This window comes from Mauremys reevesii, linkage group 11, assembly GCF_016161935.1.
Source record: "Mauremys reevesii isolate NIE-2019 linkage group 11, ASM1616193v1, whole genome shotgun sequence".
Classification (NCBI taxonomy): Eukaryota; Metazoa; Chordata; order Testudines; family Geoemydidae; genus Mauremys; species Mauremys reevesii.
This window is the reverse complement of record NC_052633.1, coordinates 33,601,220-33,623,087: the sequence shown is the minus strand read 5'-3', so window position 1 is coordinate 33,623,087 and position 21,868 is coordinate 33,601,220. Positions and strand designations below refer to the sequence as shown.

Here is a 21,868-nt window from a genome sequence, read left to right as displayed (position 1 = left end):
AGTTAACTTAGGGCTTGTCTACACTACAGGACTATTTCGAATCTACTTAAGTCGAATTTGTGGATTCGACCTTAATAAGTCGAATTTGTGTATCCATACTAAATACACAAATTCGAACTTCTGAGTCCACATTCATGGGGCCAGCTTCGACTTTGGAAGCGGTGCACTGTGGGAAGCTATCCCACAGTTCCCGCACTCCCTGCTGCCCATTGGAATTGTGGGATTTCCCCCCAATGCATGCTGGGGGGGAAAATGTGTCGTCATTGAACCGTCAATCCCGCCCTCCCTGTCTTCCTTGAAAGCGCCGGCGGGAAATCTGTTTGCGCCCTTGTCTGGTCGGTTACAGCGCGGACGCCACAGCACTGCGAGCATGGAGCCCGCTGCGATCATCGCTGCACTTATGGCCGTTGTCAACTCCTCGCACGTTATCGTCCACCTCTTCCACAGTCAGATGCTGAGAAACCGGGCGAGGAGGCTCCGGCAGCACGGTGAGGAGAGTGGCGCAGACCTCTCAGAAAGCAGGGTATGCCGGGCAGTGGAGATCATGGTGGCAATGGGTCAAGTTCATGGTGTGGAACGGCGATTCTGGGCCCGGGAAACAAGCACAGACTGGTGGGACCGCATAGTGCTGCAGGTCTGGGATGACACAGAGTGGCTGCGAAACTTCAGGATGCGTAAGGGCACTTTCCTTGAACTGTGTGACTTGCTGTCCCCTGCCCTGAAGCGCCAGGACACAAGGATGCGAGCAGCCCTGAGTGTGCAGAAGCGAGTGGCCATAGCCCTCTGGAAACTTGCCACGCCAGACAGCTACCGGTCAGTAGCGAACCACTTTGGCGTGGGCAAATCTACCGTGGGGATTGCTGTGATTCAAGTAGCCCACGCAATCGTTGAGCAACTGCTCTCAAAGGTAGTGACTCTCGGAAATGTCCAGGTCATCATAGATGGCTTCGCCACGATGGGATTCCCAAACTGCGGTGGGGCTATAGATGGGACTCACATCCCTATCCTGGCACCAGCCCACCAGGCCAGCGAGTACATTAACCGAAAGGGCTACTTTTCAATGGTGCTGCAAGCTGTGGTGGACCATAGGGGACGTTTTACCAACATCAACGTCGGGTGGGCGGGCAAGGTTCATGACGCGCGTGTGTTCAGGAACTCTGGTCTGTTTAGACGCCTCCAGGCAGGCACTTTGTTCCCGGACCACAAAATAATGGTTGGGGATGTGCAGATGCCTACAGTAATCCTCGGGGACCCGGCCTACCCGCTAATGCCCTGGCTCATGAAGCCCTATACAGGCGCCTTGGACAGTGAAAAGGAACTCTTCAACTACCGGCTGAGCAAGTGCAGAATGGTGGTGGAGTGTGCTTTCGGACGTCTCAAGGGGAGATGGCGGACCTTACTTACTCGCTCGGACATCAGCGAAAAGAATATCCCCGTAGTTATTGCTGCTTGCTGTGTGCTCCACAATCTCTGTGAGAGCAAGGGCGAGACCTTTTTGGCCGCTTGGGAGGTTGAGGCAAATCGGCTGGCTGCTGTTTACGATCAGCCAGACACCCATGCTGAGAGAATATCCCAGCGGGAAGCGATATGCATCAGGGAGGCTTTGAAAGCGAGTTTCCTCACAGAGCAGGGTAACCTGTGACTGTTCACTTGATTTTAAGAGAGCCTGATCATAAACCAAGTTTCCCCCACTTCCGAAGGACGTTTTAAAACTAAGGACATGTTTTAGTAATTAATAATAAATCTTTCGTTGACTTTGCATTTGTCTTTCTTCGTTGAAACATGGAAGCATTCTGTGCTGGTTAAGGTGTGCACTGATGGGTGGGTTTGCAGGAAGGGGCGAGGGGTGCCGTCTTTGGATAGGGGTTAACATGACGGCTGTGGGTTTGGGCGTTGGAAGGGGTGAGGGGTGTGGGGGAAGGGTGAGTATCTGCCCCTGGATGAGGTCTCTTTTTGGGGCTCAGGGCACCGGGGAGGATCGTGACTACGGTCCAAGTGCATGTGAAGGGAAGCCTGCCTTTACATTCTGGGATGTCAGGCACCAGGACCCTGCACAAGCATACACATCAAGGAAAGACCTGGGGCAGCATACACCACACAGACTGTCCCTGGTGCCTAGTGACTGCAGTCTGTGTGTGCCCTGCAGTTGACCCTGCAGCCAAGTCTGTAGCATGGCACTGTGGGCTATGCAGTGAAATTACAATCCCCTCCCCCCACACACAGAACAACAGAAAGTCTTCTGACACCAGAAACGTGACGGAAACAGTCAGTAACACAAAACCGCTTTTAATAATGTAGTAAACAGTGGGGGGTTTGAACTTGGAGTTGGGACTGATTGATGCTTTAAGGAAAGAGCTTGTACAAATTTACAGCGCGACAGTTGTCTCGAACATTATCGGTGTGCTGCGGTGCAGGGACAGTTCTCACGGCCCCTACCGCCCCTCCGTCTTGTCACTTTGGGTGAGGGGGGGACAGGACTTCTTGGCGTTGGAGGGCGGTTGCAGATGCACTGCAGGGGGGCTCTGTCCTCCTGACTGCGGTCTTGCAGAACATCTACAAGGCGCCGGAGCGTGTCCGTTTGCTCCCTCATTAGACCAAGCAGCATTTGAGTCGCCTGCTGGTCTTCCTGCCGCCACCTATCCTCCCGTTCCATGTGTGTGCGATGCTGCTGACACAGGCTCTCCCTCGACTGTCTCTGCTCTGCCGCCTCCGCTCTGGAGCTGGCCATCAGTTCCTGGAACATGTCGTCCCTTGTCTTTTTCTTTCGGCGTCTAATCTGAGCCAGCCTCTGCGAGGGGGATGGCGGGGCAGTCCGGGAAGGAGCCGAAGCTGTGTGATGCGAAAAAGTAGGTGATTTCCTTGAACAAATACATGTTTGCCAACAGTAAACACAGTCTAGTCAGTTTCAGTTAAGAAGACCAAACACGGAACCAAGTCTCAGGAGATCTCGGAACTAGTCCGAGATTTTGGAATACGCTCTCATTGGCGGCGCGATTGCACTGGATAGCGCACAAGCGAGGAGAGACAGCTGCATCCCTCTTGCACAAAGTCCTGGTAAGCCTTACAGTACAGAGTGCTTATCAGTTAGTGCTTAGCTGTGCTCTCCTGCTGGAGGCAATGTGCAAAGCAGAAAAGATGAGCGTTATGCGGCACCTCCCGCCAGTGAACGGGAAAGACCCCTGTATGCTTTTCCTCTGTGGCCTGCAACACGTGGCTGTTAAGCGAGGGTCATTCTTATGCAAAGTAAAACTCTGTTAAGCGAGGGTCATTCTTATGCAAAGTAAAACTCTGTTAAGCTAGGGTCTTTCTTATGCAAAGTAAAAGTCTACCATGCACAATAGTAACAGTACACTAATTCCACTAATTAGATGCAGCACTTCCACAACGACATCACCCTGAGGCGTGTCAGGCGCACACAGAGAGAGCGGATGCTAACAGAAGCCCTGCACAGACCAGGACCATACGCTGCCATGCTCGTAGAGGCGATGGTCCCCCTGTACCTGAGGATGGCCTGGCGCGGAAGAGTGTGCTTCAACGGAGCACCCAATAAAGCACCTCTCCCAAGAAACCTCTTGCTGAGGCTTTTCCAGCTGCTCTCTGAGAGCTTTTTTGAACTGTCCCCAGAGGACTATTGCTCCATTCCTATCTGTGTAGACCTGCTGTTTGTATAGTTTCATATTTAAAAATTTTTATATAGTATTTCTATTTTTTATATATATCCCTGTTTCTTAAAAAAATAAATGTTTCCCTGTTTGTAGCACTTACCGCCTGATCCTTCCCCTGATTCCGAGTCCGGGTTAACGGCCGGGGACGGTTGGTAGGGGATCTCTGTGAGGGTGATGAAGAGATCCTGGCTGTCAGGGAAAGCGGGAGTGGGTTCGATGTCATCTGCGCCGTCCTCAAAAGACCCTTCCTCATCTTCCCCATCGGCGAACAGGGAGGGGGAACTGTCCCGGTACACTATTCCGTCCTCGGAGTCCACCGTCACTGGTGGGGCACTGGTGGCAGACCCACCTAGAATGGCATGCAGTGCCTCGTAGAAGTGGCATGTCTGGGGCTGGGCTCCGGAGCGTCCGTTTGCCGCTCTGACTTTTTGATACCCTTGTCTTAGGTCCTTCACTTTCACGCGGCACTGCATCACATCCCGGCTGTATCCTTTGTCTTTCATGGCTTTAGAGACCTTCTCGAAGGTCTTCGCGTTCCGCTTGTTGGAGCGCAGCTCCGAGAGCACAGACTCCTCGCCCCACACAGCGATCAGATCCTGGACTTCCCGGTCAGTCCATGCTGGGGACCTCTTTCTATTCTGGGATTGCCCAGACTCCTCTGCTGGAGAGCTCTGCATCGTTGCAGGTGCTGCGGAGCTCGCCCCGATGTGCAACCACAACGTCAGATTCAAACCGCCCAGACAGGAAAATGAATTCAAATTTTCGCGGGTCATTTCCTGTGTGGCTGGCCAGAGAATCCAAGCTCGGACTGCTGTCCAGAGCGTCAACAGAGTGGTGCACTGTGGGATAGCTCCCGGAGCTGCTAAGTTCGATTAGCATCCACACCAAGCCTAATTTGAGCTAGCAAGTTCGAATTTAGCGTTACTCCACCTGCCGGGGTGGAGTACCAAATTCGAACTAAAGAGCCCTCTAGTTCGAATTAAATGGCTTCCTGGTGTGGACGGTTGAGCGGTTAGTTCGAATTAACGCTGATAAATTCGAATTAAAGTCCTAGTGTAGACGAGGCCTTAATCCTCCAAAAGGAAAACTATAGTAATTGAAAATACGTAGAAAGAAAAGTTTCCCTGTTTTCTGTAAGTTACTAGACAATAACAGGAGTCAGTTACCTTTACTGATAAACCACTACCACTAAATAGCTTATATCAGATTTATGCTTTAAAATTCTTTGACACATTATGGTTTCAAATCTTTTTCTGTTCTAAGAAAATGTATCAGTTTGAGAGTTGTAAATAAAGTTCAAACTGTTGCCTTCCTTTATATTTATAAAGGTGCACAAGGAAACTTAATGATAGGGATGCACTTAAATCTTTTTTGGAGTTATGAAAAAATACTGCACCCTGACCAACATTTTTGTTTTGTTTTGGTGGTGGGGGGTCAGATGTATAATTAACTATTTTAGAAGGTTCGTTGCATTCAAATGTTGAGAAAGGGATCACTCTCAAAATCCAAAATGAATTAAATAGGACACTTTCAGGTTCAAAATCATACTTGGGCATATAGATCTCCTTACCTGTAATATTAACAATTCTTTGTTGCAAGAGAGACTTTTCAAAATCCAATTTACTTTGAAATACGTACGCAGTATGTTTATTTTATGCAATGCAGTGTAGTTATAGCTGTGCAAGTCCCAAGATATTAGAAAGACAAGGTGGATGAAGTAATATATTTTATTGGACCAACTTCTGTTAGTGAAAGAGACAAGCTTTCGAGACACACAGAACTTACTTGAAGAGCTGTGTGGCTCAAAAGCTTCCCTCTCTCACAAACAGAAGTTGGCCCAGTAAAAGATACTACCTCACCCACCTTGTTTCTCTATTTGCGCAATTTATTGAGCTTGGACTGGAACAAGGAAAGCCCTCTAGTCAATTTCACTTTTCCATGCAATAGCACAGTGCTGCAATGTTTGTTGTTCAAACAATACAGGAATTACTTCAATATTAACCTAAAGAGTTCTGAGTAAAATTAAAAAAAAAATATTGATACATATATATTAGGTTTTTTAATGAAGTCTAAAGTATGGGCCTAAATTACCAGTCAGTTAAGTACTCGGATACCTTGATTTGCACAGTATGATAGCCTAAATAGAATGGAAGTGTCCCAGTATTTCAACAATGGTTTTCAGACTTGAAGATGGGGATCAATAACAGTGCCAACAAGGCAGATTTACCCAAAACAGTGACAAAAATTATGTTTAGAGGGCAGAACAGTGGTCGTCATGGTAGCCATGAATTCCAGAGACAATCCAGGAAGAACTATCCTTTGTATGAACATTGAATTGATTGGGTACTTTAAACTGAGGCCCCTCTACTGTCACCACATTGAGCAATGGGAGAAACTCAGCAAGGGCTTTTGGAGTAAAGATGTGCAGTCTTGAACCCCAGTGTTGAACCCATGCACTATTCTGGGACAAGACATTCAATTACAACCATTCTTGGAAGGTAACTTATTGCATGTAAGTTCAGATACAAAAGAGATGGTCAACTCCTTCTACCTGATCCTCTTGGTTCATGCCCATTCAAAACCATCTGGGTCAGACTCAGTCCTGCAGCCTCATTCAAGTATTCTGTGCTTTGACGTATAAAGATTATCAGCCCTGATCCAGGCATGTGTAAAAATAATTAATGACCATGTATTAAATAGCATGAAGGATCATTGAGAGCAACATCCAGCATGCCTTATAATTTTGACAAACTATGCAGAAGACCTTCATGCAAAGGCTGATGGGATGGTTGAACAGGCATATACAAGTAGGTATCCAGGGCTGTATACAGGTAATCTTGGGAGTAGAGCTCCTGAATGAGAAAAGACACACATCATTCTGATGTGTCCATTGAAAGTGGAGAAATCCATTGTAATTAAGACTCCACTGCATCTTAATATCACTCCAAATACTTCAAGATGTCTATGTTCCATTCCATAACAGGAATTGGGGAATGAGCCTGGATAAGAAGTTGTGCATTGTTTCCACAAAAATGTTTTCTTTGGCTGGATGGAAAGGAGGGTAAATGGAGAGATCTGAGGGGAGAAGACAAATTGTATTGGCCCTAGATCCTCTAAGACTCATTGATGGGGGTGGGGGAAACAAAATACCCAAGTCCCACACTAAGGCCAAGATTGGGCTGAGATTTCATGGGTATTTGGAAAGCTAGGCAAATACCATTGACTTACCCATGGTTCTCTGAATGGATAAGTTGCTGCTGCCACAACAAATATATTGTTTGCATCTCCAAATCAAGTTAGCAGTGGTTGATGAAACTCCAGAATAACTTCTCTTTCTTCTGCCATTTGGGTTTCTGTACTTTCCTCTAGTTGGTGGCTTATTGATTGCTGTACTGAGTTCCACTGAGGAGCCAAAGGCTGCCAAAGTTATTGTTAGACCAGATGCTCAGTCTCCCCACCATGGAGCATAGGAGAATCAAGAGAAAATAGTCACAAGAATCATCATTTACAAATAATAATAAAAAAAAAAAAAACCCAAGAAAGCCATCAGTGTTCTGATATCCCGTTTGTTAGATGTGATCAGAGCAGCACGATAGCCTAGATGTTATTACCTGTTTCAACTCTCAGTGGCCTGTGTAAGTGTTGTGACATAGGCCAGAAAAACAGCCTGTTTCTTGCTGTGTTTGTCCTTCTGGAATTTTTATTATTTGTGGCCCATCCTGCTATTGGAATGTTCACACTAAGGGGTGATCCAGTTCGACTTGTGGGGAGGCAGATTCTCATTTGGATTTATGCATTTTGAGAGGATCCCTTTTCTAAACTGAAATATTTAGGATTAATAAGGAAATAAAAAGAGAATACAAAATGAGAGAGCAGAAGCTCTGCTGGATACAGAACATGGAGGAAAACAGGCACCAACTGTGACAGTGCCTAAAGAAAGAAATTCGCACGCATTAGCTCAAGCTGAAAGTGGGCCGACCCAATCAGCATGTGAATCAAATTGGCAGATGGATGCTCACCTGAGCAAGGCCTTGCTAAACAAATGTCATTGTTCTGAAAATGAACAGCTCCTTTGTTTACAGTTAAGCAAAGAACCAATACTGGCTGCATCTGAGCTAGAAAACTGGCCCACGAATACAGACCACTGGCTTTAGTGATACTGCAATAGAAGTAAATCAGTGTATACCATTGAATATTTAAATATTTGATTAACCTTTGCCTTTCTTTTTGTATCTTGCACATCACCCAATCACCACCATTATTATATCATTTGAATAAATCCTGATGCATAGGCAGAAATCATCATAACCTGTGTAAGGTGATCTGAAATTATACACTGAACACAAGTTTTATTAACATAGGCATTTCAGGTTCCCTGACAAAGAACCAGAACTATTGTACTATTACATAGGGTGTAATAGTTACAGTTAAATGCATGAACAAACACTTCTGTAAATGATCATTATTGTGATTTTAGGCCTAGAACTTCTAAGCCCACAGAAAATCACAAGAATAACTCTGTGAGCCACTAACAGGGCTGGATTAATGCACAACCCGGGCCCCACCTCCACAGCTGGAGCTGTACCACCTCCTGCACCCCAATCCCCTGCCCCAGCCCTGAGCCTACTCCCGCACATAACCCCCCCAGAGGCCCCACAAAATCTAATAGCCCCGGGCCCACAGGAGAGTAAATCTGGCCCTGTCCACAAAGCCTGAGTTAGGCACCTTGGCTCCCTAAACAATGAATGGGGAGGGACAGATGCCTCAGAGTGTGATCCACAAAAGCCAGCATACTAGGTGGGGAGCCGCCAAAGCTAGCCAATGGGAGATCTTGATAAAAGGAGTGAATCCTCAGCCCTGCCTCACCCATGAAGATGGGTGCCAAAGTCTAGGCTGTAGGGAGGCACCTAATAGCCTATCTCTGCTAGCGATCCACAACTGGAAACCTGTCTCCTGGAGTCAGGTTAGCTTAGGCACCTAAATTGTTTCCTGTGAGTATTAGTTGGATGCCTGATTCACTCCATACAAAGCGGGTGTGAGTGGGAGGATGGCCACCTTATTTTTTGTCCCAGTTAGAGCACTCACTTGGGATGTGGGAAAACCAGTTCAATTCCCCCCTCTGCTTGGGGAGCAGGGGGAGGAAGGATTTGAACAGGGGTCTCCACCTCTGACGAGGGTGCTCTAACCACTAAGCTAGGGGATACTCTGATGTTGGGCTCTCAATCTCTCCTGTTGATGGTATTCCTCTTTGGATAGAGTCCTTGGAGTTCAGGGACTCCCACCTCTGTGGGTGCCCTAACTACTGGACTAGACTCTTTTTCTCTGGTGCAATTATTCTCATTTTTTGTACACAGTGGAACAACTTCAATAGGAGACTGAGGCAGTCCCACATCTCATAGCTAAGAGATTAGAGCACGCTCCTGAGAGGTGGGAGACACCTATTCAAATCCTCTCCCCTTCTGTTCGAAAGGGTAATCGAACCTGCATCTCACATCACAGGTGAGTGCTCTAACCACGGGGCTAAAATTTATAAGGTAGGCCCCACCACCAGCCAGATTTTGAATGAGACCCAAAGCAGTAAGTAGCCTCTGAAGAGGCCCCATATGTAAGTAGGTGGACAAACCCCTACCTTCCCCAGGTTCCTGGATCACTCTGGGCTTCAGCAGGAGATATGTGCCCAGATACCTAAAGCAGAACAGCAGTTCACATGCCTACAGGCAGAAAACTTAGGTGCTCAAGAAACTTTTACCTCAAAAATTTAGACACTGAGTTAGTTTAGGCATCTAAAGGGTTTTACAGTTTTATGGATCACAGTAGACCCTAAAACTGGGAGTTTGGTGCCTAAGTACCATTATGGATCTGGGCCCTTGTGCCTAACAAGTGAAGCACTAAATACATATCTTACACTACCTTATTGGCAAAAACGTACGTAGCAAAAATGTCCATATTGTTCCTCTCCCTCCATGCATTATAATGTATTAATAAGTTTTCACCCCACTCCGCTTCAAGGTCTGGAAAATCAGCCATACTGTGAGAAAGCAAAAGAGCTCAATCTATTCAGTTTATTCAAGAGAAGGTTAATAGGTGATTTGATTATTGCCTATATGTACCTCCCTGGGGAGAAGATTTCTGATAGCAGAGGGCTCTTTAATTTAGCAGAGAAAGTCATAATCAGATCCAAGGGCAGGAAGCTGAAGCTAAACTAATTCCTTTCTTGTAATCTGGGCATATTTTAAGTCACCATAATTAACCATTGGAACAACTTACTTAGGGACATGAGTGGTACATTCTCTCTGTTACCTGAAGTCTTTAAAGCAAGATTGGATGTTTTTCTAAAAAATATGCTCAAGCTCAACCAGAAGTTATGGGCTTGGTGCAGGAATCACTTGATAAAATATTATATTGGAACAGACATGTATTGGTTATGTTTTATTGTTTTTAACAGTATTAACCTCTCAATAGTGAAATAAGGGCTTAATTTTAACAGTAAGATTAGTATCCTGCTTAAAGCTGCAGTTAACGCAATTCCTTATCTAGTGAAATGGAAATAGCCATCTTTGATTCATGGCTAGCAACAAAATGGTGACACCAAAGAGCTGACACATGAGTTACGCTCCATCTCTCCTGTGAACCAACTGCACTCCTCCACAAAATGGGAACACCTTTTTGTTTAATAAAAGCTGCTTGTTTTATTTTAAAAGTAGAGAGAAATTTATGAAAAACACTCCCATAAAAAGAAACTGGAACAAAATTGAAGCCAAAAGGTCTTCTTAAAAAAAATACATCTTTTGCGAGAGAGACTGTAAAATGTTCACATTTATGTTAAATAGCAATGAATTTCTCTTTGCAAAAGTCATCTTTATTTCAGATACAGACTGTATGTAACCACAACCATAGCTAATGTTACTCTAGCAAATTATTTTGCCGATAGCAAAAACAGTCAAAAAAAATTATAGCAATACCAGAATTTATGCTAGCACTTCTTGAAATATGCCAGAAATAGAGTTATTTAAAAAAAAAGTGAATTTGTTTTATGTATTAACCTTTATTCAAGTGCCTTTTGAAGGCTCTACTAACTGATACACAGTATGTAAAAAAGAGTTTATAATGTGCATGTTAGCAGACCCTTAACATAGTGGAGTAAGCGTTATTGCAAAATTTGGAAAAATATGGTGTGGTAGTAAACACAACTATTATCAAGAAAAGGCCATTATGACTCAACAGCATACTGTGGAGAGTTGATGATGTAAAGAAAATTAATGGACAACCACCAACTGGAATTCTTCTGTCACAAGCATTCTTTCAGAATTAACCTTTTCAGTGGGATTCTTAGTTCAAGGCATTACAGGGAATAAAATAGAAAGTGTTGAGACTGAATACTGAAAAACGAAAGTTTTCAGATTCACAGCAATTTGCATTTTAGTTCATTCTGTAAAAAAGTTCAGGGAGAAAAGTCAGTCTTATATAGCAGTGACGGCAAGCTATAGAACTGACTCAATAGTTACTTTTGTAAAAATCTCCCATTGTATATACCTACACTATTTCTTTATACACCCTATATCAAAGGGACCCTCTGTTTGTTTAGGTATTACTCATTACCCAGCCATATTCACCAGGTTATTTTGATTTCTCAGGTGACTAATAATATATATAACTAGTTTATATATATATAACTAGAACTGCCTCAGCTATTTTGGGTCTGTCAGATTTATACTGTTTCTACAACTACTTTTTCTGGTCCGGTATAACATTTTGTGAACTTAATTATTCTCCTGTTGGCACTTCTGGAAGGAATTTTGGAGCATCTTCTGTACCATAGCCCACTTCTTCAGATAGTCCCGTGCCTACTGAGTAAGGTCATGCTAAGGCATGGCAGTTATAGTGACAGAGATCAGAGCTGTATGACCCTCAATCAAACTCACTGGTTGAAAAAAATAATTGGGTGGGGATATCTTTATAAACAAGCTAAGACAGGCTGGTCCAAGAAACTAAAATCTTCCAGAAGTAAAAAGATTAAAAAGTAATATAACAACAAGTTTCTAAAACTTCAAACTGTGATGTTTACAGGTGCAATTTTTTTTATGTCTTAAGGGAAAAAAACCAATAATTTATATTTTATCAGATTACTCAGAGGTCTGTGCTCACATCTGCCTCCAAGTTTAACTGAGAATCTAAACTGAAGAACATGCTCTAAAGGTCTCTACTGTTGGTTGTGTACTTATTCAGTCTGCACTGTCTGTGCTGATATGTTTATAAAAAGACTGAAGAAAAAAGATTTTCACTTAACACTAATCTGAACCTTACGTCTTAGGTTTGAAGTTCACTGAGAAGACGCATCACCGAAATAGGAAGACATTACTCATAGTTCCAGTTGAGATTTTAAACTGTACTCATAGCATAACATTTTACAATATTTCAGCTCAGCTTTTTGAAAGTGTTATGTTTTTATACCGAATGGTGACCTGCAAATACTTGAGACTCCTTAATTTGTTTTGTCTGTTTTCATCTTAAGAGCATAAACTATGCAGGGTGTCCATATGTTATATATATAAAGGAATATGAAATTTCTCACCTCTGTACAATAATCTGACTGCTCTGCTTGTCAACTACTAAACAAAACTAAAAAGTAGCATTTTCAGATACTATAACTCAAACACAATATTTACGAAACATCTGAAGTTAAGTTGATAAAAACATTCATTTCAGTGAGATCTCAACTATTTTATTCACAAAATATAAGCAAGCTTCTGTTTTTCTCTCTCTCAAATGAAAATCGTCTTCGAAAGAAGAAATTTAACAGAAGGGTTCTTCACATACAGTGATTATAAAAGATTCAGTACTGAAAACCTTAAGAAGGCCAATGAACCTTACAAATACAAACTTGCACTTTGTACAAAAGCTCCTTTTTAAAAAGAAAGTTCAGTAATAGAGTTAAAAATACACAGTTTTAGCTGCACAGAAAAGCATTTATTTCAAACTCAGTGGCACAGTGTTATTTTCGCCTACGTGGAGAATTCTCCCTTCGTCTGTCCTCATTTTTCCTGGATTCTCTACATTGGTCAGAATATCTGCTATATTTCTCTGGGCATTTCTCTGCACCATTCCGATATCGATTCTCCTGCTCCTCTTCCTCTCTGGGACTTGAATTAATACGGTTTCTTTCTCTAGATTTTGACCTCTCTTTTCTCCTACTGTGATGTACACTGTCTTTAGTGCAGTGTTTGTCCTTTTCATTATCAGAAAAAGAAGTTCTTCTGTCTGCTTTCTTCTTTTTGGAATTACCGTGTTTATTTTCTAAATCTGTATTTCTTTCATGATACCTGTCCTTTCCACTCCGGTAACTGTTCCTGTCAGCGGCATCATCTCTGTCATAGGGATATTTAGATAGATCATCTCTCCTATTTGGATCTCTCAAATTTCTGTCAGCATTTCTTTCTGAATTTCTCTCAACGTCATATCTATCTTCCTGCTGTCTCCTTTCTATTTTCTTTTCAAGTAGTTTCTTTTTACTCCCTTGTTTTTTCCTGGCAACTTTATCCCGTGCTTTATTTTTCTTTTGCATCTTCTTCCTTTTTACTTTAGCAGCATCTGAAAGTACAGCATAGATGAGAGTTAACCGTTTTTTAATTTATTCAGTGTCATTAATTATGCAGAATTAAAATGTTATATTTATATAGAAAGTTTTGGGAGAAATGTTTTGCCAAAATTTTATATTCTTAAATGCTTATCTTGCCACAGGGTTCAAAATAATGAGCTTAGAGTTTTGTATTTCTTTCCCTCATGTGAGTCTCTCCAAAACATGTGGGAAAATCTACCCATGCTCTATTAATTGAAGAAAACTGACTTATTTTTAAATGGCAGTCTAAAACAGGTATTTTGTTTAAAAAAAAATAAAAAAATTCTCTAAAGGAAATCTAAGGAAAAGAAATTTGGTAAACTGGCTATCACTCCCAAGATTTCCCCATATTTTATTCCTCATTTTCTAGGTTTTGTTGCTGGCGTATACGTCCAGTTGTTTTATTAATACAAAAACAACAACTTCATTTAGTGACAATAAGGTTGCTTGTGGACACACTGTATCCACCCACAATTTTAAAAGCTTGGAAATAAAGGGAGTCTTCTGCATTCCTTCCCATTTTATATTGCCTAAGTGCTGTCAATACCACACTCCATCCAATAGAAGGCTTCCACTTGCATCTCCAACAGATAACAAAAATAAACACATATTCCAACTTCATGAAATCCTCACTCTAAACATAACCTTACAAGAAACCTCAGCATTGTTAAGGCAAAGTAACTTCCCAAATACAGGAAATTCAGATCTGCCTATCTGTTGATTCAAAAATTATAAGTGTCACCATTAGTTTCCCTTAGCATCATATTTCTCTTATTTTAAGTTTATGAGTGTGATGGGAATGTTCTGATTAAACCTTACCAATCATTAAACAAAATTATTGTGTGCATTAAATGGCTAAGGAACATAGGAGAAGCAACACTATGGAGTTACAGCCAAAACTGTGCAGATGTGGCTGCCACCCACAGAGAGGATAAAAGCCTTGATGACATACCATGATTCTCCTTCACCTCCCTGTATTAAAGACTTGCATTTTTGGAACTGACAGATCGGAGTTCCATCCCTGTTGGGGACCCTACTGTGCCCATACGTACAGCATGTGGATTTATTACAAAGGTTAGAGCAATGCAAGCTGTCAGGGTGACTGGAGAGAGCAGGACCATTGCACAGATCCTCAGGTTCATACACGGAGTCAGTGGCAGAGACAGATATAGAATACAGGAATCCTGACTCCCAGCTCACTATTCTAACATGCTAGATCACACTTCCTACCCAGAACTGGGAAGAGAACTCAGGAGGAGTCCCAACTCCCTATCCTTAATTAGATCATCCATCTTCCATAAGCATACTCCTCCCACAAAAGTGTCTCAGTCCAAAAGGGGCTGAGGTCCCTGCAGTAGTCTGCTCAAGTTATCCTGAGGGAAAGAGAAGGATATTGGAGAAAGTCATGACAGAACTATGGGATAGTACTGCAGCAACATGAGAGATACTCCCGAGACCCATTTCCACGATGTAACAGTGGTTGCAGCTGGTGAGCAACAGCACCTTGGCATAGGCTACAGCCACCAAATGACCGTAGGCACCAGCTTCAGCCTACCACAGAGAATGACCAGTCCCAGAAGCTTTTCCAGTGATTCCCCCAGTCCCTGCTCCTCCTCCATGCACAAGATAGGGCAAGTTCATCAAACTCTCACTTTCATGCAGAAAAGCTTAAGTGACCTCATATGCTCTTGTATCAACAGTTCAGCTCCCCTGCATATATTATTCTGTTATTCTTCATTTACATTGCTGAGGCTTTGCATCAGAGTGAGAGTTTGAAGAAGTGAGGATATAGCACTTTTAGTATCTGTTACAGAAGAAAGTAAAAACCTTATAGAGTGCTTGAAGTGTGTTATTGACAGCACCAACTTGAGGGTGGCAAGGAACACTGGAGACTTCCCCCTTATTTTCATGCTTTTAAGATTTTGGGTGAGGTATGTCCTGTGCAATCTTAACAGTCACTAAGCAGTTTTTATTTGTGCTATTACTACTTAAGGACAGCAAAGACAATACAGCTAAAAAAGTAAATTATGTTGCTAACTTAGAAGGGGTAGTTTTTTTCCTCTGCATGCCACCCAAAAAATAGGTATCCAGGTTCTACATTTACCTCACAGAGAAGCTAAGCTTTAAATAACATCTAGATTTCTGAACAGACTACTGTCTATCTCCATTGTGAAACAAGTTTTATTTTCCCAACCTACTAATATTTGTCAATACAGAACCTATTTAGTATTCAATTAAGGTAACCAGATAGCAAGTGTGAAAGATCAGGACGGGGGTGAGGAGGTAATAGGAGCCCATATTAAAAAAAAGCCCCAAATATCAGGACTGTCCCTATAAAAATCGGGACATCTGGTCACCCTATATTCAATGGAATGAAAAGACGTGGTAGATGTTTCCAAAATCATGGATAGTGTCATTATGATGCTTGGTCACTAAAAGAAGGGCTTAAAGGATGAGCTGCAAATAAAATACAAACATTACATCAACAATATGTGCTGAACATCCCCTAGAGTAAAAATCACCACAAGGAACACAACTAAAAAACAACCTTCATTTCTTTTTACTCTAAGCATTGCGATGTCACACTGGCCAGCTCTATCTCTGCTTAATTGCCTTTTGAAAGCATCCCAACTACCAAGGAGACAATAATACATTTTATTTTAGATCATATAACTGAATTTTAGAGCAGCTGCCTAACCTCTGATGTGGTGAGAGTGTTTGCTGGTGCTTCTCTGATGACATGTTTAAAACCAGCCCATAGGGAGTCACTTAAGTCAGATTTTACAATATGTTGGGGTTTTTTTAATACAGTTTCTTTTTCATTATTATAGCTCTATTGGAATGTAAAAAATAAGAGACTTTGTAAAGTAGTTTAATGGATAAAAAAACTAACTTATTTGACTATGAACAAGCTTAGTGCTCCAACAGACAACTGGAGTCACAGCTGAGCTGGCAGGGGAGACATTGGGACACACAGTAAAGACAAGTTCAGTATTTATGATGTGTGCAGTGCCTTCTTTCTCTGTTCCCTTTCGATGTTCAGAACAAATTTTTCTTTTAAAGTTCACCCTGGAAATTTACCTGAAGACCAAGAACACCCTTTCCAGAATAAATGTTTTTAAATCTGGTTCACTTCCTTTCTGTTCTAAGAAACATGGAATTTCTTTAATTCCTGGCCCATATCCCATTATATTTGCACAGAGCTTCCATCAGCACAGGAATCACAAATTCTTAGATTGTTCCTTAGCAAGAAATTTTCGCCTAGCAACATTTATGTGCCAGGTTTAATTGCTAGACCAGTACTACACTGGTAAGAGAGTTGACAATACATTCCTCTGGGAAATGCTTTTCAGAATACTACTAGGAAGTCCTCATTATAATCTATGGAAAGATGCAAAAATGTGAAGAACCTGAGTTACAACCAACAATTAGCCTTTGCTTTCTAGCAAAACTATGACGTTTAAACCACTAGGGAATACACAGTTACAAAAAAGAAATCCGATTATCTCTCAGAATTATTAGTTAACTCTGTATTTAATTATTTTTGCCACATTCCTGCTTCTAGTGTACATAATCAAAGAATACTGCAGAGATTATCAAAATGCACATATTTATCTGTTTCTGAATGGAGAAAGGACAAAATAGTACAAGAGTGTGTCCTTTTACAAAAAAGCATGCTCACATTGACAGACTGCAGAATCAGTTGTTTTTTCACTAAGGACTTACCTCTCTGGTTCCTATCAAGCAGCTCAGCCAAGCTGCAGCTGTCTATGCAGAAGCCATCTGGCTCTTTGCTGAACTTACGCCTCTCTGACCTGGTTAAACTGTGCCCTCCACTAGTGCTTTGTCGTCATTAATGCAATAGCTTTATAGTGATACACAATCAATTCAGACTTTGTAAAGTAAGCTTGCAACAGAAAACAAAAATGCATTTCTAATACATGTGTAATTCATACTGCTTATATACTTGTTTTATTAGTATTTTTGCTACTAAAATCATAATAAATCAAATTAAACTTTGAATCAGCAAGCTTCCTAACTACAGAAGTTCATGCTGTGCTATCATCTGCTCTCCCACCACACTATATAAGACTAAATGCTCTAAATTAGAATAGCAGATATATTTTAGCTTAACAATGTTTATTATACTTGATGTCAAAAAGCAGATTTTACATCAGCAAGATGATCTTATTAAAAATACTAATTATAATACATGAAATTCTTGCATAAATTGTCAGCCAAAGTTTCATCTTTCTTTGAGAATTCTCAAGGGACAGGAGCCTTGGTTATTATAACAGCGCACCATACTGCTTCTGAGCAATAGGAATGGGAAGTGGATTCAGAAACCCAGACCTGCATAAGAAGCTAAATGAATTGCAGAGAACTGAGCAATCCCTTGTTTGACACATGAAACAGCAAACTGTGGTTACAGGGAAGAAAGAAAGAAAGAAAAAAAAAAGGATTGGAATCCAATGGACAGAGCCATGAGACAGGCCTGTACTAAAATAATAATAAAAAAAAAAATCAGGTGTGTTAACCTTTACAGTTCACTGATAATCCTACCAAATAGACACTGGTGCTTGGCCATTATTTATAAACAAGTATCAGGAAGTCTTAGATTAAATTTGAATATTAACTTCATGCAATGGACATATCAGTTTAAGGAAACAGCACACAATACAATACGTTCCTCAAAAACACATTTTTCACTCTCTGGAAACAGACTCTCAACAGTTATAACTTCTATAATTAAAATGACTATGGATTAAAAAACAACGAGGAGTCCTTGTGGCACCTTAGAGACTAACCAGTTTATTTGGGCATAAGCTTTCATGGGCTAAAACCCACTTCATCAGGTTTTAGCCCACAAAAATCTTATGCCCAAATAAATTGGTTAGTCTCTAAGGTGCCACAAGGACTTCTTGTTGTTTTGGCTAATACAGACTATCAGGGCTACCCCTCTGAAACCTGTCACCTTGTATGGACTGAAAGCAATTTCTTTTCTAAGATTTCCAGAATTTTATCAAAATTACGGATAGGAATTTTTAAAGTGCAGATTTAGCAATAAATAATTAAATATCAACTATAGCTGTTTCCTCGTGGTAGGTATATCAGTGCACACAGTAAAGAGAGAATGAGATAAAGGAGAGATGTTGTTTAATACCTGAGTCACTGCTATGGCCACTGCTAGAAGAGGAGTCACTGCCACTAGATGATCCCGAGCTACTATTACTGCTATCAGAATTGGAATCGGAGGAGTCAGACTCTGAGGAAGATGATGAGCTATCTGATGACTCAACATCTTGTTTCTGTGTCATGATCATCTTTGGTGCATTTTTCAGATGTTCCCGTAATTCATCCCTAATTAGCAACAAAAAACAAATCTCAATCCTTAAACAGAAAGTCAAACAATCTCAAATCAGGATTAAGACCAAAAAAAAAAAAGATTTCTTACGTTAGTCCTCCAAGACCAATGGAAGTGAAAAAGTTGATGGCAAATCGAGTGTTTCTTGGGTTGTCCCGAGGCAATAATCCTTCAAAAAAAGGTTGCAATGTTCTGATAAAAACAAAACATTAAAGTTAAACCTCATGCAGCAGACTATTCTTAATTTCTACATGCATTTGATGAAAAATACATTATAGGAATCCCACAGGACAAAAACAGTCTTTGTTCATGCATTGCTTTTTGTGGACACTGCAATGGATGAAAAAGCAATGCTTTTGTGGGTCCAGCAAAGTAAGTGTTCCTTTAGCAGAATTTTAAAATTTCTTCATAAGCCTTGGTGGTTTTATAAAAAGAGATGGCCTTTCCCTGTCAGATTATGACAACTTTAAGATTCTGATTCTGTAGCAGCTCTCCATGTAGAAATTCCATTGAATTGGGTCCTAAAGTAGGTCAAAGTTTGGGCTTTAATGAGTTTTGAGTGCCTGTTTCATTTACCATCATACAGGAGCATAGCTCCTGAAAAGGAGTAAGCCTTAGATCCTCAAGAAATAACCTGACCAATTGGAAGGATCCTCACTGTTGTGTAAGTACTGGAACACACACACACAAGAGAATGTTTTACTTTTGTTGTGCTTAAAATTAAGCAATTAATCTTATAAAAATACAAAGTTAATATTTCAGGCTCTGCAAAAAAAAAAAAAAAAAAGACTATTCTGCCCCACACCCTTCAGGAATGATGCTGATGTATACAAATACATGTCCTTCAGCTCGGAAAGTTACTATTCACATTGAAATAGCAGTGGAACAAAACCAAGAAGATACAGGCCCTGATTCTGCAACTATTTATGCATGTTTAACTTTGACTAGTCACAGCACGTACATCGACATCAATGTGCACACACTTGTCTTTACAGAATTGGGGCCATAATTTGTTTTGTATTTTCATTTAGTAAACTTTCACTTGCAAATGGAGAGTCTGTATGTATTTTTACAGGGTGAAAGCATTCAAAGGACAACGCTAAAGAGTAAAAATTCAACTTACTCATCCTTTAATCTTGCATTAAGATTAGGAAGTCCCATATATTCACTAAGTTCCTGGAAGAATATTTTGACAAAAATTCTACTTGACGACGTAGTAGTTTCTTCACTCAATATTATACATTCAAGGACCTGAAAATGTTAAGAAAAAACACAGGTTAAATACATACACCCGGTTCTATTTTTATTTTTAGAAGCTCAAGCTCATCCTTTGGCCCATACATAAAATAGCATCTTTCATCCCAACACTATAGCAACATAGTTCATAAGAAAAGCAATTAAAATAACATTTTGCTTTTTTTTTTTTAATCAGACAGTCTTAGTAGGCTTTAAAAAACTAGACTTAAAAAGGTATCCCTGACACAAAGCATGATATATTGTAATTTATTTCTGAGTACCACAGACTAACTATTGAAGAAAGAAGCTAGGACAAAGCCCTTTTCTACTTACACTCCAGGGAAGTGAATCTGTGTACAGAAGATGAGCAAACATCTTGGCTACATTTCTCAATTTGTTTGTTTCCAAACGGTGGATAGTATCATACTGTTCTTTGAAAATAGCTTCAAAGGATTCCATGTATTCTTTTTTTAACATGCAGAAACGCTGAAATAACCAGATTAAATAGATCATTAAACAAAAATACACTTAGAACTAAACATTTTATACAAGTCTTTCCTTTTAAAAGGAAAGAAAAAAATACCTTTAAATGGAATATTTATTACCTCCAGCAGTTTCTCAGAGGAAACTAATCTTGCATTATGAAACAATAATTACCAAATCTGACATGTTACTAGATAAGGTAATTTCTTCTACCTTGCAACATGTGGTTTCTAACAGTCTCACCTGGTGGGACCCCTTAATGCAATACCACAGGCCATAATATTTGTAATTGCATCATTGCAAGTTTATTTGAAACTAGAGAAGTAGAAGGGAGCACAGTTAGTGTCAAGACATTTCAGGCAGAAACAGCAATTCCAATTAATAAAAAGAACACACTTGGTTCCATAATAATCCTGAACGTTGAAATATTTTTCAATGGCAATCTGTAATAAAGTACTGTAAATTTCAACATCCAGGATTATTATGGAAACAAGTGCTTTCTTATAACCAGTTACTTGCAAATTATAAGGTAATTGTTAGTACTAGGTGACTAATAGGAAAAGGAAATATGGTCCTTTGTGCACAGCTACATCAGCAGTAACATCTTCTGTATTGTAAGTAACCTTGTAAGGACATCAAAAGTTTTACTTATGTAATCTTTATTAGAGTCAGCTATACTGAGATTACAGGTGGAGTAAAAGAAAAACGGCTACTTAAGTAATTGTAACAAAAGTTATAACCAATTTTACATACACACAGACATGAAGAAAAAAACCCTGATTTGTTTCTTTTAGTGACAGAGTGGTGCAGGAATGAGCAAAGTCATCCTAATTTGCTAAATTAGCTAACTAAGCAACCTTAATGAAGTGGAGAAACAACGGAGAACTCCAAAATACCATCTTTCCTGCTCCTGCAAGAAAATTATAACAAAGCATAGTACTTTGCACTTATGTAGTGCCATTACTGTTACTGCTATGCATTGGCCACTGGACCATCCTTCTACAAGATAGGAACATTAAAGAAAAAACAGGGAAAAAGTGTGCTCCCATTCTGCATTTACTGTGAATGCTTATCATCATCTAATGGATAATCCAACTGCCTCAGCTGATATAACCAACTTCAGAACAAAAGAGCCACACATAATTGACGTATTTATCATAAAATATCAGATGCTTATATGAAAATGTTTACTGCCATATTACACAAAGCGTATATTTCTTGATGTAAAATTTGAAGTCTGAAAGTGGAACTCACCCCTGCCAGTAAACCAAAGAATTTCTCATATGTTCTTTGTTGAGCACAGCAGTCAAGGATCATGTTGCAGAGTTCTTTCTGTTTTAAGATAACACAAAAATTCCTCTACATAAATTCTCTGTAGTAGTAGAAATCAACTCCATAAATGCAAAAATATTAAAGAATGATTTTCGCATGGATGCCATCTTTGAAACAAGAACTTAATTTTTTTCTAAAGAAAGGTCGGAGGGGTCAATTTCAGTAGTTTTC

At 40.6% G+C, this 21,868-nt stretch overlaps 1 protein-coding gene across 4 annotated transcripts in view; it reads right to left on the bottom strand.

The window, feature by feature from the left end:
* Positions 1 to 12,371: 12,371 nt before the first annotated feature.
* CWC22 (CWC22 spliceosome associated protein homolog) overlaps positions 12,372 to 21,868 on the bottom strand; it is a 47,475-nt gene continuing 37,978 nt past the window's right edge. For all 4 annotated transcript variants that reach the window (XM_039494454.1, XM_039494453.1, XM_039494455.1 and 1 more), the window contains exons 15-20: positions 21,620 to 21,697; positions 20,216 to 20,368; positions 19,770 to 19,897; positions 18,737 to 18,838; positions 18,446 to 18,642; positions 12,372 to 13,253 (exon numbers count right to left, since the gene is read on the bottom strand). In XM_039494454.1, the coding sequence (XP_039350388.1) occupies positions 12,658 to 13,253; positions 18,446 to 18,642; positions 18,737 to 18,838; positions 19,770 to 19,897; positions 20,216 to 20,368; positions 21,620 to 21,697 (1,254 nt within the window). In that variant the 3' untranslated portion in view covers positions 12,372 to 12,657. The remainder of the gene's footprint in view (positions 13,254 to 18,445; positions 18,643 to 18,736; positions 18,839 to 19,769; positions 19,898 to 20,215; positions 20,369 to 21,619; positions 21,698 to 21,868) is intronic.